The sequence below is a fragment of the Notothenia rossii genome, assembly GCF_949606895.1.
Source record: "Notothenia rossii genome assembly, chromosome: 5".
Taxonomy (NCBI): domain Eukaryota; kingdom Metazoa; phylum Chordata; class Actinopteri; order Perciformes; family Nototheniidae; genus Notothenia; species Notothenia rossii.
This window is the reverse complement of record NC_136903.1, coordinates 81,679,286-81,696,731: the sequence shown is the minus strand read 5'-3', so window position 1 is coordinate 81,696,731 and position 17,446 is coordinate 81,679,286. Positions and strand designations below refer to the sequence as shown.

Below are 17,446 nucleotides of genomic sequence, written 5' to 3'. Positions count from 1 at the left end.
TAGTACAATTCAACCTCTAGCATTTGAACTAAAATAGTATGTCTGTGTGTCTTTGTGAAGATGGGAACTCAGATAAAGTAGTATACAAATACCTCGAAATTGTACAGTAGTTAAGTAAATGTAAATTAATTTGTTCCTGTTCACCAGTGGTTTGAAGCTTATTTTTTGTGTTGGTATTTCAATACTTTTTTCATTTCTCAAAGCTCAGCTGTTGTCTTTGTTTTAGTCCATGGTGTGGGGATTTTGGGCCATGACTGGCTATGTAAGATGACTGTGTCAATATGTTTTTATTGTCTTTATTGAACAAGGACCATGCATAAAATACAATCATCTCTAAAGGAGAAAATAATATAATTCCAGAGTTGAGCTCATAGCTCATTTCTATCTGCAATCTTCGGCAGGTTCACATATATCAACATTGCTCTCTATCACACAAAACATATAGAACAGATCAAAGAACAGATATATAACATATAGAAAAGTACAAATATAATATTTTAATTTAATCAAAACAGTCAAATTACAATCAATATACTGTCAAGACTGGTTGCTCAATATCAATTGTTTTGTATCATAGGATAAATAGTTTTAATCTCAGTTTGAAGCATGCTTGAAGGCCGTGAAAGCCATGTAAATTGAGGACCGGTTTTCAACTGCTTTCTGGTCTGCAGAAATGTCGTGAAGCAACATCTCCTCTGTCCACTTGGAGGCAGACTCGTGTGCAGACTGCAGCTCTACCAGTGCGGCACCACCGAAGAGAAGCTCAGTTGCTGCGTGACTGTAACGATGGCGTCCGCCTTGAGAGGAAGCTTGGTATCATTGGTCAAGGTGAGCACAAAGATGATGTTTACAATCTTATTTTACATATAAGCCGGTAGGAAAGCGGTGGCAATACTTGAAGTTGTATAAGTTAAACTCAAGAAATAGGTTTTCTTTAGGTGTTAAAGAGAGGGTCGGACTGGCTTGTGTCATTCATGATGCTAACCATGAGCCGCCTTCATTTACACTGCGTTTAAAATGTTAATCTTTTCAGAATAAAAGTGGTGTTGTGGCTCCACCTGGTTTTGTCAGCTGGTCACCAAGAAAATGCATCTCTGTGGCTTGTCAAATAATGAAATCCACATGTTGTTTATAACGGTATCTAGTGAGACAGTGAGCTAAAGAAGCTAACGTCACTTGGCTATCCCAGTTAACCCTGAGATGTAACCTCCATGAACATAATAGAGTCAGAGGTGGAAGAAGTACTCAGATGTTGTACTTAAGTAAAACTAACAAAGAGCAGGAATACCCTTCTAAAAGTAAAAGTCCTGCATTCAAGATCTTACTCAAGTACAAAAGTATTGGTATCAAAATATACTCATTATGCAGATTGGCCCATTTCAGAATTATATATATCATGTGTTTTGATAATAATTATTGATGCATTAATGTGTTTATCAAAGATAGTAAAGGTGCAGCTAGTTTGAATGACTTTGTATAGTTCAAGGTAGCTTGTGGATTTACTCCAGGTGTAACTAAAGTCTTATTCAAGTGTTGATTCAAATTTAATATTATTAATCCAAATCTGCTAATTAACTAGAGGAATGAACAAATGTAGTGGAGTACAAACACACTGTTAAGCTCTATTTACCTCTTCCTATGTTTTGTAGTGGGGTAGAAGTACAAAGAAGCAACACAAAATTCTACTGTGCAGTAGTGTAAATGTGCTTTACACTACTGCATAGTGAATCAACTGTTTTGAAAAGCACATTGATGACTGTTGACCACATGGTGTAATGTAAATGATGTGTGTGGTTTTTAAAATATTTTAGTGTCAGTGGGAGTCATATGATGTTTGTCACCTAGATTATCAGTTCTCATTTAAACATGACAGCTGATGTAAAGTGTTTATTTGATGTATTCCCTTTAGCTCTCATTTAACCCATAGGTCAATGGCTGAAGATTAGGGATGGGTATCGTTTGAAATATATCGATTCCGGTTCTGCTTATCGATTCCGGTTCTTATCGATTCCCCGTTTCGATTCCAAAATTGTAAAAGAAAGAGGTCAAACGTTTAGATAACAAAAATATCTTTATTCTTTTAAGCTTTAACTGACATTTTTACAAATAAAAAATATACTTGCAATACAAATGTTTTGCGCAATAGCTGTGCTTTATTTTAACTGAGCTATGCCTGTGGCAAGCTATTAACTTGCCACAGGCATTACACTGTGGCTTGTCTTTTTCTTTTTTAGTGTAGTGGAGCCTCACTTTAGACGATTACCGTGATCTATCTTTAGTGTTATGAAGTGACTGAGCTTGTGAACTGTCTACGGGAGAGCGGGGGGAGCCTCGCTGCTGGGCAACTGTGGACCTCTGTCGCCTGTCAGCGCAACTTACATGATGCCGTTTTAAAAAATTAAGGGCGGTGCCGGCCGTCAACGGCCCGCTGACGACCGGCCGTTCTGTAATTCTCCAGAACACACAGATTTCCAGTCCGCCCTTACCCTGTATTCCACCGGCGCAGACGAACCCGGTGGAATACAGGGTCTACCGCGTTTAGGAACCGTTAAGCAGAACCAAAATTGTGTATTTTGTATGGGTACCAGGCATTTTCTTATCGGTTCTCATCTGGAACCGAGTTTCGGTTCCCAACCCTATTGAAGATCCTCCAGAAACATGTTTGGAGAGATACAAAAAAAAAAGTCACACCCATCTCTGCCCGCCTCAATGTTATCTAATCAGATGGGTACACTTGTGGCTAACAGTGTTCGCTGTCATTAAAACCCTTTATCAAATTATAACAGTATGTAACGTTAAATTGCAACATCAGTACATATCGGGATCTATATCATTTTCTGGAAAAGCAATAAACTCTTTGAATACAATAACTGGACACTAGGATTGTCTGTTTTTCGGCTAATCAGGCCAATTTGATATCTGACATTGGCTGCCATACAGTGGCTTACATTTTATAGCTCAAAATTAATCCAAGGGGTCAAGATAGGATTATAGGAAATGAAAGAAATAAAAACATTCTTGTATTAAAGTTGAAATCATCAACTTTTTTGAGTTGATGATTACCAACTCAAAGAAGTTGGTAATCATCATTATTACCGGAGATATTAAAGGGACAGCTATTACTTTATGTCTGGGTAATATCATATTGTTTACATGGTATACCAATCTTTTAGTAAATGTGTCTTCTCTCCCCCTCAGGGTCTGAGCGGCCCCCAGTGGCAGCTGCTGGCCTCTCGTCCACTGAGTGTGTCTGCTGCTCTCTGCGGCCCCGAGGCCCCCCCGGCCCGTGCTGATGCCACCTTTAAGGTCACCATGGTACCAGGGGATGGAGTGGGACCTGAGCTGATGACGGCTGTCAAGGACGTGTTTAAGGTACAATGAAATGTTTTGTATTTGTTACTAACAAGTAGCAGATTGTTTTTGCAAACATCAGAATCAAAATACTTTAATTATGCCAGGGAACTTCTTCTTTTTTTTTTCCTACAGCTGCCATAAAATCAGAATACAAATATTTATATAAGGAATTAAAGTAAGAATTTGCAATTAAAAGGTTAAAAAATCTAATAAAAATGTAAACATAAGTAAGATGTCCAATAAAATAAACATGTTTATCTGTACATAATAAGCTAAACTAAAAATGTATATATTGTACTACGATTTATATTATGTTTATTTGTCTGTCTGTCTGTCTGTCTGTCTGTCTGTCTGTCTGTCTGTCTGTCTGTCTGTCTGTCTGTCTGTCTGTCTGTCTGTCTGTCTGTCTGTCCGTCCGTCCGTCCGTCCGTCCGTCCGTCCGTCCGTCCGTCCGTCCATCTATCTATTTATTAAGAGCCCTAATTGCACAGTTTCCTCCCACTCTGCTCAGTTTAGGCTCATTCTGCCTTTATGAGTTTGATGGAAATGGTGTTGAAGTGGATTTTCTTTTCTGACTTGTTTCCAGGCAGGAGATGTCCCGGTGGAGTTTGAAGAGTTTCACCTGAGTGAGGTGCAGAACATGGCCAGCGAGGATAAGCTGGAGCAGGTTTTAGCCTCCATGAAGACCAACAAAGTGGCCATGAAAGGTAGCTATGCTTTTCTGTCTTCTGTCATAGTTCAGCTACAAAATATCAGTTGATTTTAAAGAGAATGAAATCAACCTAACACACATTCTTGCTCCAGGAAAGATCCACACACCCATGGAGTTCAAAGGGGAGCTGGCTTCATATGAGATGAGACTGAGGTAAAACTAGGAATCACATTTAGGCATTTATGTTTTTCCTTCCTGATTTTATTTGTTTTAAATATCTCTCCCTCCCTCCCCGTTCCCCAGGCGTAAACTGGACTTGTTTGCTAACGTGGTGCATGTGAACAGCCTGCCAGGCTACAGCACCCGCCACAACAACCTGGACCTGGTCATCATCCGCGAACAGACCGAGGGCGAGTACAGCTCCTTGGAGCACGAGGTAAACAACACTCCTCCTCCCTGCTGTCAGTTCAGGAAAGACAGTGGTTTCAATGAAAAATACAAGTTGTTTTTTTTGTCTTTGGTGAGGGAGTTTTCCCTTGAGCACAGAGAGATTTGGTCAGCATTAAACAAGTATAACAACAGATATGACTCACTGTCAGAGGTGCAGAAATGGCACTGTCTTTGATTCAAGTTATTCCTAACTATAAGCATAGTTAGTGTTCATGTCATTTTAGATAATCACTTTTATCTGTCCTACAGACTAGGGCTGGGCGATATATCGAGTTTACACGATACATCGTGGATTGCACTACATGCGATGTCGTAAATGACCACATCGTGAACATCGAGTATTATGTTGTCAAATCAATTTCCCGCCGTGGCCAAAATCAGCTTTCCTTTCTCCCTCATAGACACAGTCACACACGCAGGCACACACGCAGGCCCCGTCTAACTTGCACACAAACATTACACACATGCACAGTGACAGAGAGCAGGGCTCGACATTATAAATGGCCCGCTGGCTCGGAAGCACTATTTAGACACCCCGGGCCAGCATAACGTACTTTCCACTTGCCCGCTCGGGCCACTAAAAATATTGCTTAAAAAAATAAAATTGTCCAGTGGTATAGGTACTTTGACAAGCAATGTTGTTAAATTGTTTTGTTTATTAACGCTACAACATAGCGTTTCGTGAGGCGGTTGTCGTTGTTGGGTGAAAGGCAAACAGGAGCCTGCTCACGCTGGCTCCGCAGCAGCTGCTGCAGTCTCCCTTTTGCCCGTGAGCGCCGGGCAAAAAATCTTATCTTCAAATAAAAGAAAGTCACCGGAGGAGTTAAAGGAGAGTGACAGGGAGCATGAGAAGAAGAGGGAGAGAAAGTTTCAGCCAGCTTGATCGATGGAGTTGGCTTCTAGTGGTGCAGTGACGCGTCCTAAAACCCTTTTATAATCTATCGATTAGATTTATGATTCTAACATTATTAAAGTAGGGAAGACATGTGGAGATTATCCAGCTGAACAAAACGTGCATTTATCAAACAGGTTTGTTTTCCACAGACCTTATTTCCAGCTATTTTCCAAAACCCTATGGAGAAATCCCATTGCTTTTTTGTCGAGGGAACCAGCAGCTTACTTCCTGGTTTTAGGACGCGTCACTGCACCTCTCAATATGATGCCAATATAAACAAGGTCTTCTGTCGGCTCTGTACATCAATGCCCACCTATGCTGACAAGTAAGTGAGGAGAAGAAAATATAAAGGTATTGGCTATAGGGAAATGTCCCAGCAGTTTAGGAGAATGAAGGTTCAAATCTAATCTACTAGATAGCCATTACATTTCTAACTCCTGATAATGACAGGAAGACAGAAAGCGCATTATAATAATAATACTACTCATAATAATAGCAGACATTTTTGAACAATGACCACAATATCATTATTTTCATAAACCAAATATGAACAATTGAGGAAAATGAGGAAGAACTGATGATTCAAATGTTGTAGTACAAGTAGTAATGTAGTTAGTGCATAAATTACTATTGCAACAAATGTGTTCATTTTCTTCATTATTAGTCGATTTTTTTAATGCAGACATATGTTGCAGGGACTACTAGAATCATCATACTGGCGTGACTGTAAACATCAAGGGGTTAAATAAAAAAAAAGTTTTTTTTTTTTTTAGAGGACATTTCAGAATATCGCGATATATATTGTATATCCCGATATAGTCAGTAAATATCGCGATATCATTTAGAGACCATATCGCCCAGCCCTACTACAGACTCAGAGTTTGTTAGTAGTGTGACCACTTACACCTTGTTTTACCTGTCCACTTAATGGACCTTAAGCCTAAAAAAACTAATTGCAGTAAAACAAATTTGGAAAAACAAACCATTACATGTACATTAAGATCAAAATGAATCTGTTGTGCAAATGAAAAGAGATGGACAAGTGAAAAATGCATGTAAAAGGCGCGTTCACACCGAAGTATTGTTCCTACTTTAGTTCCGATATAGTTCCGAAATGTCGCGTTCACACCAAAAAGAGCCGGAACTAAAAATGTGTTCATCAGAACCTTTTTTACCCTCTTTTCCGTCCCTGCTAGAGAGCAGGTACTTTGTGGGAGAAAAAGGTTCCTATGTCTGATTGGCTGGGCGGATTGCAAACCACGCCCCGTAAAACTCCCAAAAAGTTTTGTGAAGCTGCCATTTTATTATCCTCGCATTGCATTATTAGCATTAGCATTATTAGCATTAGCCCAGCGCAGAAACGCAGAGAGACTAACTTATGGCAACACAAAATAAAACATGGGAGTGGTGGAGATGAGGAGGTGTCGGCGTTCTGGCGATTTACTCGGAAGGCTTCAGTAGAAGCTGCTGGGAGTCCCAGCAGCTTCTACTGAAGCCAGTCCCTAACTCCGGGGACTTCGGGCGGCAGTATACGCCGTGAAGTTGTTTGCGGCCTGCCAGTAAACCCAAAGCAGAAGAAGTGACGTCAGCGGCTTCATTTCCCTAATCCTCCCTCAGGGACTTATTCCGGTGTGAACGCGATCTGTACTTAGTTCATGAGAACTAAAGGGTTCTCATGAACTAAGTTCTGATGAACCTTTGTGGGAAGAGTACTGCGGTCTGAAAGCGCCTAATGTATTTTCTATATTTGGTCCTGTTGTTGTGTCAATGCTTGAATAAGAATGGCTGTATTAAAATGTGGGTACCCCCTCCTTGCTCTGCAGAGTGTGCCAGGTGTGATCGAATGCTTGAAGATCATCACCAGAGTGAAGTCTCGGCGCATTGCCAAGTTCGCCTTCGATTACGCCACCAAGAAGGGACGTAGCAAGGTCACCGCTGTTCACAAGGCCAACATCATGTAAGGGTTCAGCACAGCTCCCTGTTTGCTTCTGAAAAACAATCATTCCTTTGTTTGTTCATAAAATCAAATTAATTTGTCCTCATGTCCTGTCTTATTACAGGAAACTAGCTGATGGCCTGTTTCTGCAGTGCTGTGCTGAGATTGCAGAGCTGTACCCCAAAATCAAATTTGAGACCATAATCATTGATAACTGTTGCATGCAGGTACATACAGCCTCAATTAATTCCTCCAACTTAATCTTTAAATAATTGGTTGTTTAAGTGTCCCTTTTCAATTTCTTGTTTAAACTTCTCATCGTCTCTTACCGTACTGCAGCTGGTGCAGAACCCGTACCAGTTTGACGTGCTGGTGATGCCCAACCTCTATGGGAACATCATTGATAACCTGGCAGCGGGGCTGGTTGGTGGAGCGGGAGTTGTTCCTGGAGAAAGCTACAGTGGAGAGTATGCTGTGTTTGAGACCGTAAGTTTAAAGATTCATATTGTTATTTTAATGTGTTTCATGCGTTAAATGAGAATGCATGGCAGTAAATGGTATTGTTGCAGTTCAAAAAAATAGCTATATCTATTGACATAGTCTAACTATTGTTTCAACTCAACCTTTCTGTGTCACTTGGTGATGGAGACGTCTTGTGTCTGTCTGTTTTCTTTCAGGGTGCGCGCCACCCCTTTGCACAGGCTGTAGGAAGGAACATTGCTAACCCCACAGCCATGCTGCTCAGTGCTGCTAACATGCTCAAGCACCTCAAGTGAGTCAAATGTTTATGTTGTGTTTTCAGAAGCACAACGCATTTCACACCACACCTCCTAATCCTCGGTCCTGGTCCAGCTTCAAGCCTTAAGCTGCCTTCTCATGATACACAACTGGCTTAAACCGCTAGTTTAATATCTGTAGTTTCCTCCCTTGTTAGCTTGTTAGCTCCCTTGTTAGCTACATACAGCTGTCATCTTATTGGCTGCGCGTCAAAGGTCAGCGACAAACAAGGTCAAAGTTGGCAGAGGGTAACGCTTCCGCCTAATCAGGTCAGGTTGCACTGCTCTCTAGAAGCTTGAGAAAAACCAGCAAGCAAAAGTTAGCTCGATTAATTATCCAACTAAATAAATCCCAGCACCTTCCTTTAGGCCTGCGTTTTTTCACATTACCAAAGCATTCTATGCCAACTCTTTTAATTATTTAAGTTTAGTATTGCAGACTTTTTATTGTGATGTTACTGAACTATGAGTTTTTAGTGGTGATGAGAAGCGGTACAAATGCCATCCAATAATTGAATGCATACATAATTGGACAGGCTTATTAAAAGTAACAACAGCAACACTTTTAATGCTGTCAGGATTAAAAGATGGTGTCAACAAATATTACTCAAATGATTCCTAAATGAATGGCTTACCCTAGGTGTGACTCTAGGTCTGAATGTTGACATGTGTTTAAGAACATCAACAAACCTCCCTCTTTGTCCCTGTTTTTTTAATGCAGCCTGGAATATCACTCCAATATGGTGTCGGATGCTGTGAAGAGGGTCATCAAGCAGGGCAAGGTAAGTTATTGTGCGTGAGTGTGTGTGAGTGAGAGAGAGAGAGAGAGAGAGAGACACACCTGCTATGTCAAAACTAACACTATTAACAAGGAATGAGAAACCAAATTAAAAGATGTGCTTCTTCTTCAGAAATGTGAAGATAAGAACCTTGTTTACCCTCAGAATGTGTTTCTTAAAGATGATGTTGCTTGTCAGTTTTGTGGGTCAATAACTGTAATCTCATATTTCTGAAAATAAACAATGAAATATAATTATTAGAATCATTCGGTCCTTAAATTTGTAAAATGCACTAAAAGCCAAATCTAGATTTATTTTCTGTCTCCATTCATTCTACTGAGCCGAGAGTGGGAGCTCGGGGGGTGGGGCTTAAGGGGCGCATGCTCTGTGAGCGCACATACAGGTTCTTCTGCTCTGACAGCCAGGCATGATGGGTAATCTCTCTGTGACGTTTTGCTCTCTCAAAAGTTGGGCCATTTTGTCTTTATGCGCCAATGAGCAGCTCTCATAGGAACGAAGGAGACCCCGCCTCCGACGCTGTATCCAGTTCTTATTATACATCCATGGTGTGGACTGATAGGATGTGCTAGTTCCTAGGCACTGCCAAGTGGTCCTCGAGTTAGGAAAGAAAGGACAGAAAGAAAAAAAAGATCTTAATCCTAAAGAATCTGGCGAATACCAGAAATAACTCAAACACTTTAAGTGTAATTTTAGCAGTTCTTGACCCACATATGACTCCATTTAATAACCTGCGAACTATGAGTTAGCATGTTAGAGAGCCTTTGATAACTGACTTTCAAAATGTATTCATGTCATCTTATTTGAGCTCTTTTCTGATGCACTGAATTACCAACAACTCATCTCTCCCAGGGAACTGCCTGTTGCTCTTGCTCCTCAGTGACTCTAACCTGTAACAAACACCAGCATGACATCCGTAAACCTTAGTCTCTCCGATTTATCGCTTGGTCAATCGGCTCTAAATCGCATTTCAGCAATAACTTCACTTCTTCGTTCTTCTCAAACAGTTTGTAAAAGCAGTTCTGTGAATGGGGTTAGCATTATATTTGAGGAAACATTGTGATTGTGAGAAATTGTTTGTCGTTTGAAGGCAGAATTTGCCTGCACGTTGTCTGAAGTGCCCTTCCTCTCCCTCTTCCCTATCCTTTAATTCCCTCTCCTTCTACCCCACTACCCTGTGTCTGTCCGTCTTTATGTGCGCACTTGCACGTCCCAGGTCCGGACCCGAGACCTTGGCGGTTACGCCACCACTAGCGACTTTGTGCGTGGTGTTACGGAAAACCTGCGTCACCGACCTGTTCGATAAGATGTATCGTCACACTGCTTCCCTAAATCTGGACTTTGTTCTTAACATGAAGTAGACACATGTAAAGACTCACCTCCCCTCTGACATGACATAGTGTCTCACAGTTTTTGACAAACACCAGGAGCATCATACTGTACGAGGATTAAACTGTGTGTCCTGTCATGAGGCTTCCTCTCATGGATTTGGATCATTACATCTATATAATTATGTTTAAATTCTTCTGAGAGTTTTTTTGTCCTTGTGCTTGTTGCGTCAGCCATTTCAGCCTACCTCTCCACTATCATACATTGTTAGAAACGGTCAACCCGGCTGCCTTTATCTACAGATTATATCGACTAATCTTTATTTTCGTCACACTTCACCACCGAATTACCTTAGTTTGATCAAATGTTCTCATAATATCCGCTGTGACCTGATATACAGAATGATAACAGTACTGCATCATGACCCACTTATACTGTAACATTTCTGACCCACAAATGTCTTTGTGTTTTCAATAAAACTCTGTTCTAACATTGCATTGCTGTAAACTAACATCAACATTTTGGTTTAGTAAGTTACTGTTAGGCAAGGCCAAACCCGTCATATGTGTTTTACCTTGAGATTAATAATACAATTGCTATGTTAACATCAATTAAACAAAAAATACAGTACTTTCAGGTACTACTTCATTGACTGTCATTAAACGTTTAGGTATTGTTAAAAACTTAGAGGTATTGTTATAATTGTACAGGTTAATAGCTAAAGAAATCCTCTGTGTGACGGCCACAGTGCCCGTAAAGCCAGTCCTGAATTCAGAATCAAATATAAGACCAAATATACTGAAGATCTTTTGTTTAATTTCATTATTTTTTTGTTCTCAATCAATTTTATTTAAACATTATCTCCAAGGTCTCATAATAAACAAGTTATGTGTCAGATGGTTGATGCCAGTCAAGCTGTAAGACATTTAAACGCTGCTCTACCTCACCAGCGGTCCATGTTTTTTCGTCAAAATGTGCCAAGATTTCAAAACAATAAAAGATAACGTATTCCTCACTGCACTCTTTATTTGAATTTGGGTGCACTCAAATGTTTCTACTCTTTGAATAATGTATACTACCACTAGTGTGAACAGCGTCGTCTTGTCCTTTTTTCTTTTTGATCTATTAAAAATAAGTGTCCGTTTTGTTTAATAATCCTTTAAGGAGATGTCCTGCCTGCATATTAAAGCTTGTTAAAACTGTGATTTAAATAAATAACACTTTTGGACTTTGAATGACATAACTATGGTTGAATACTAATTAATAAGAATGATTGGATGTTGGACCATGGACAACTGTTTCTGAACATTAAGACTTCATCTGATTTAAAGATGTAATTTAAGCGACTGATATATGTAGATTCTTAGCCTTGATTAATGCTGCTAATGATAAACATGAGAAAATAAATAATCTCATGGGCGATACTGCTGATTTCTAAAATTAGTCCTCTTGGGTGCCGTTTTTAAAGGCTCTCTAACAGGCAGGCGGTGACGCTGTATGTGGACATGTGTTTCTGCAGCTGTGCATATAGTAACAAAGTGTCTTTATGTTTGCAACAGGTGCGCACTGGGGACCTGGGGGGCTACGCCTCGAGCGACGAGTTCACCAGGGCTGTCATTGCTAACATGGCAGTGTAAAGCGCTGTGTTGGCAAATCTGTCAGCTGCTGAGACGCACACAAGGCTTTTTATTTACATCCTGTTAAACTCCTCTTTTGACTGATCTACGCACACAGTTTTTTTTCCAGGAACAGTTAACCCACATTTTCCATATTAAACACCGTGAAATGCAGGTGAAATGTGCAGCTATAACCTCAATAATCTGTATTTTGCGTGTAGCATGTTAACCATGACATCTAATGCAAAATGTGGGATGAACCTTATTTCTTTTATGCGCACAAATCACGTTCCTTACCCTTAATATACTATTTTTCTTAATGGTTGTATGTCGGGACATTAACCAGTGTCAACACATGGTGTACATTATTTATTTACTTCAGGTTTTAGCTCTATTGCTTCTTCCTTTATGATGAGATATGAATAATAAAAGAGATATAACATCATGTGTGCAAAATCTTTGCGTGAATGTCAATAAAAGGCTGATGTAGTATAAGGTAACTTAATCATGGTGGCTTGTGGCTCACTTAGCACGCAGCATGAGGAGCCCATATCTAAGCCATATCTCTGTTTCCGAACTTGCACGTCAGGTGGACTGCAGAATTTATAAAAAGACTTGCTTTGTGCAGGCTGAAATATGATCCAGAGCTGTGAACAAAGGATTATGTGGAGATGAACCTAAACTCAATATTTGCACGGGGTTGATTATTCTTCATCATGGTTTGATTCATTAATAATTGGTTTGGATTTAATATTGTTTTTTTTGTCCAACAAGCAATCCAATACCCAAAGGTCTTCAGTTAGATAAAAGATTGAGATATTAACATGGACTACGGGCTTACAAAATGTCTGTCATGGTAGTAAAACTTCACCATTAAAATGATCTATTTCGATTGGCTTTTAAGGCAAAGGACCTTATATGTAAATCAAGCCCCATTCACTATTGACAAAGTGTATTTAATGTTGATAAAGCAATTACAAAAATATAACTGAATACATCTGTAAACGGTACTGTTAGTTACATAATAAAAAATGTATTTAATTTCAAAGCTTAAATGTTATACCAAGCTCATTATAAATAGCTAAAGCATAAAGATTAATATGAGATGTATCACTTCATTTTAATTATTAAACCAACAATATGTTTTATTAATGCACTGTTATATTTTCAGTTGTCTGATAACCCTTTTTCTGAGTAACTTGGTCTTTATTTCTGAACCTGATCATTTTTGTTCGCAACAACAACAAACGTTATAAAAACCTTTAGCTGTCATCATTTATTTTTAAATGTCACACATTGTTACTATGGACCACACTCCACTTTTAAAACATGTCATGTCACTGTCCCTTTCTACTTTATCCATCCACCCAGTAGTACATATACTGTATTAATGAACATCAACATACTATTTAAATGTGTCAGATTCCAGAAGTACATTTACAGTAAGTACTGTACTTGAGTACAATTTTGAAGTACTTGTACTTTACATGAGTATTTACATTTAATGCTTATTTGTGTATTATGACAATAATGTATTGTTACTTTTACTCAATTAAAGCATCTGCTCATTATAAATAATGATCTTCCACCACTGTCAGATTCAGAAAACAATAAAGACAATCTTATGTTTAAAGGTCCCCTATTATACTGTTTTTCATCAATATAGAATAGGTCTCAGATATATAGAAATGCAGATCATGCATTGTAGCATCCCATAAAACCCTCTGTTTCAAAAGTGCTGATTCTCTGTCTTTTACTTAAGATGAAAATAAGGAGCCACTCCCCTCTGAGAGATATTTGGTTAAAAAGAACACAATGTTGCTCGAGGAGGAGATTCAGGTGATAAGGGGGGGGCGTTATTGGCTAATGGTTATACAAGCCTAAAACACATTTCAGACAGGTTTTTATATAAATGTATCAGGACAAAAAATTAGCGAATCTTTTTTTCTGACACTTTCAGAATCTCTTTACACAGAGGGGACACATGTATAAAAGACATGAAAAAGTGGATTTTGCATAATAGGTGACCTTTAAAGAAACAAAAAATGTTTTTTTATTATTAGCCCTCTGCAGTGTCAGTGTGTGAGCTCCGGCCCGGCCAGCAGGGGGCGCTGCGGGCTTCGGGATCAGGAGCAGAAGAGACAGGGCTGGCCTGGGAATTTGCTGCTCGCTTCCCATTCTTCCTATGCAGACAGAGACACAACATGGCGGACTAGAATAGTCGGCCGACGCGCCCGGATACAGCGGATAAACCGTGGGATTCAACACCCAGGAAGGCCAAGAAAGTAACACTCCGCAGGGACGAGAAGCTAGGTCGAATCGAGGACTTTTTTCGTGGGGCTGCCGTCCTTTCCTGGAGGATTTATCGGATAAACTGAGTGCGAAGTCTTGGCTGTGCGTCCCAGATCGTGCTCTGCTATCACCCAGGTCCCCCCCACCCCGCTCACACTCTGGTTCCTGGGGTGTGGAGACAGGGGCCGGGGTTGGAAAAAACGTGGAAGAGAAAGAAAGGATACATTCCTACTTGGCTTTGCTGTTTTTTTTTTAACCCCCTCCTCGGGTTTCCTCTGGGCGCTACAGGAGTTGTGGTGAGTTTTCTTGTTTTGCAAAAAGCCCGAATCACACTTGTTACAATGTAGCTGTAGCAGCATGTTTCCTATAGCTGTAACAATTGTGTCACCCACAAACAAGCACTTTGTCCCCCGAGTTTAGCCTCACAGCAGGATACATTACATGATACCTGTATCACAGTGGAGATAAAGCTGCAGCTTAGGTAATGATTAGGGCTGTGTTTAATACTTGTAAACCTCTTTGTGACGCTTGAACATTTCAGAAGTAGCTTGGAGGCAGGGAGGGATTTTTTCTTTTTTTTGGGCGAAGGGGGCTCTCAAGAAAAGGGGATGAGTGCGACAACATTAGAAAAGAAGTCAGAGGTTGTAACTCGGTTTGAGCCAACACGGATGATGTTTGCGCTGGCAGTGGAACAAAGAGGGGGTCCAGGTTTGTCCTGCCTCACTGGAAAGTACACTTTATTGATCAACGCTTTGTTATTACACGTCCAGAGAGAGTGGGGAGCAGGCTGGTGGGTTTGGGAGCAGGAGGGGGGCTTCACAACAGGAATTAGGTCGGCCTAACATTAACATGTATGCTCTGTCAAATCACAGCGGCTGCTTTGTGTTTCTTCTTCTTCTGCACTCTGACATGGAGTCTCTCTCCCTCTGAAGAGTCTCCTCTCCCAAAGTTGTTTGTAATGATTAATGTTCTCCTCTCCTTCTGCATGTTGGGTGTAACCGAGCATACCATTACAATATTGTGGGAGTTTTTTTTTTATTACATCGTTTTTACCTATTGGGCATCAGCTTTAACTTCATTTTAATGGCTTGGTTGTCATTGGAAATGATGACAATTAGGTCAATAAAGTGGATGAATTCTTCATTGACTCCTTCATTTTGGCAGCTGAATCAACATTTAACTGTCAGAAATGAACACAGTGAAACAAAACTCTGCATTTGACCCATTCTAGTATGAAGAGGTTGGTGATTTATTTTATATAAACCTTGGGGAGTGGTGTTAGGATCTGTAGGCTTGCTCAAGGGCACTTCTGCAGTGTCCAGAAGGCAAACTGGCATATCTCCCAGTACCGGTCCACACTCCCTACTTGGTTCCCAAGCCATGTCCCTATGGACTGAGCTGCCTGCCCATTTGAGCCAAGTATCAACTACAAAAACTTTGCACCTGGAAAGAAAAAGTGTTAAAGTCAGAGCATCATCCATCTAGAGGAGGCATGGCAGAGCGTGGCTTGATGTTTCTGACAAAGGCTTTGCTATGTCTGCCTGGAGCTTGACTCATCACGTTTGGACCCATTCACCAAGCTGCAGCACATATCCACCAGCCCTCGTCTCTGTGCCTTTCCACAACACGCTTTTCCACTTTAGCGAGTTGGCCTTGTCATGTTCAGGACCATCGAAGTGCAAAACTCAAGCTGCACCTCCTGCGAAACCTCAACGCCACCGCTCTCTGTGCACCAGCAGGCCTGCCTTGACCTCTGCTTGTCAGGCCTGGACACGTTTCCCAGAATGCTGTTGAACCATCTCTGGTTGACGAACAGCCACAGCTCTAAAAAGTTGGATTGAGAGAAGAAAAAAGGCAGAGCTGTTATCACCCTGCTCACTCTGTCCATATCTTCAGCCTATTTTAAGAGAAAGAAGTTATTTCTGTCTTGGGATCCGGAAAGTGTTTTAGTAGAGAAGCCTGAGTGATCCTAACGCCACATTTTCATGATCGGCCTAGTTTCTAAAAATAAGAATAGCTTGAAATGAAGTATAGTTTTGATGGGTAGGAGTTTTTTTTTTTTTTTCACAATTTCCGAGTGCTGACACAATATTATGAGTTGGCGTTTTGGGTGGGGCGGTAGACATATATTTTTGTTTCCACCTGTCGGCCGACGTATTTCACCTTGGAAGAGCACTGTAATTCTGCCCCTAACAGGATCAACACAGCTGCATTTAGAGGATTATGAGGCATTATGGAGCCTGATTTCAACTACATGTTATATGTCGTTTGGCCTCCATGACATCTATTTCACAATGCAGGAAATGAACCTGTTTGACGACTCACCTCTCATAGAAAAATCTCAACTGATTCTGTCGAATTCATCATCATCAGTCACCCCGCTTTGTTCTTACCAAAGTAGATGCGGAGTTGTGATTATGTGATCCCTTCAAACTACTGAGTAAACATTTCTTTTACATCCTCCTGATGTGGGATGATTGATGTTTCTGGTTTACCGTGGCTGTGATTGATATTCATAATACTTTATTTGATTTCCGTGTGCTTCAAAGACATGGTGGGGTTTTAAATATTTTAGATGTGTGAGGTTCTTGTGATCTGAACCTCACATCTGATCCAGGTCCCTTTAAACTCACGGCTCTTGCCTTTTTATTAGAGTTTATTTTATTGGGAGGGGGGGGCCTTTTCTGCCACAAGGATATGGGATAATGGCCCTAAGTAATGGATTTGTGGCTTTGACTGAAATACAAGCAGGAGTTATGAACAAATTGACACTTTCAATCACATCATGTTTTTGTATTTCAATCAGTTTTTCCAACCAGAGAAAAATATTGATGCACTTTTTAAAACAATGCCTTATTGGCCGAGGTCAAATCCAAGTCACATTCAAAACCAGTTGAGAGGCAAAGTTATAAATATTTAGATTTGCCCTTGGCATCGGCCTTCTTGCCCCACTGTGGGAAAAAAAGTGTCCGAAGAGCGTGTTGCAATGCTCCAGAGTATTTGAACGCACCAGCTAAAGACGGGCGTGGAGGATTTTGGAGACGCGTTCTCACGACACTCCTGTGATAGTTGCCTCTTCATCTTGGATGGGCTTCTTCTTATCTTCCAGAGGAAGAGGGGGGACTGGGTGGTCACTTCTGATATGAGAACCTTGACTTTGGGTTCCCATTGTTACAGGACTTAAACGAATCAAGTAAAGATATAAACTGTGGCAGGAGAATGAACCTAATCGACCTAATATGTAATGCTGCTTTCACTCCATAAACCATATATTCTGACTTTTTGCTTACTTTTCATACTTTTATAAGTTTGACATTTTATATGAACAAATCTCAGCACTACCCAACAG

At 40.4% G+C, this 17,446-nt stretch overlaps 2 protein-coding genes across 3 annotated transcripts in view; both read left to right on the top strand.

The window, feature by feature from the left end:
- Positions 1 to 672: 672 nt before the first annotated feature.
- idh3b (isocitrate dehydrogenase (NAD(+)) 3 non-catalytic subunit beta) lies at positions 673 to 12,250 on the top strand. 2 transcript variants are annotated; one of them, XM_079683087.1, is made up of 11 exons: positions 673 to 828; positions 3,199 to 3,372; positions 3,941 to 4,061; positions 4,159 to 4,219; positions 4,310 to 4,442; positions 7,175 to 7,308; positions 7,412 to 7,514; positions 7,627 to 7,773; positions 7,965 to 8,059; positions 8,785 to 8,845; positions 11,749 to 12,250. In XM_079683087.1, exons 1-11 carry the CDS (start codon positions 787 to 789, stop codon positions 11,824 to 11,826), a joined length of 1,149 nt encoding a protein of 382 aa, XP_079539213.1. In that variant the 5' UTR covers positions 673 to 786; the 3' UTR covers positions 11,827 to 12,250. The 2 variants fall into 2 exon arrangements, with proteins under 2 accessions (XP_079539213.1, XP_079539212.1); XM_079683086.1 differs by lacking the exon at positions 11,749 to 12,250 and adding an exon at positions 10,077 to 11,204.
- Positions 12,251 to 13,974: 1,724 nt separating this feature from the next.
- ptpra (protein tyrosine phosphatase receptor type A) overlaps positions 13,975 to 17,446 on the top strand; it is a 32,525-nt gene continuing 29,053 nt past the window's right edge. Inside the window, exon 1 of the mRNA XM_079680582.1 lies at positions 13,975 to 14,393. The gene's annotated coding sequence lies outside the window, so the exon portion shown is untranslated. The remainder of the gene's footprint in view (positions 14,394 to 17,446) is intronic.

What these genes read in the sequence shown, in the direction of transcription:
- idh3b (XM_079683086.1), top strand. Translation starts at nt 787, where the DNA reads ATGGCGTCCGCCTTGAGAGGAAGCTTGGTATCATTGGTCAAG. An exon ending in CAACAAAGTGGCCATGAAAG is followed by an intron (nt 4,062 to 4,158) that starts GTAGCTATGCTT and finishes TTCTTGCTCCAG; the next exon opens with GAAAGATCCACACACCCATG. An exon ending in AGTATGCTGTGTTTGAGACC is followed by an intron (nt 7,774 to 7,964) that starts GTAAGTTTAAAG and finishes GTTTTCTTTCAG; the next exon opens with GGTGCGCGCCACCCCTTTGC.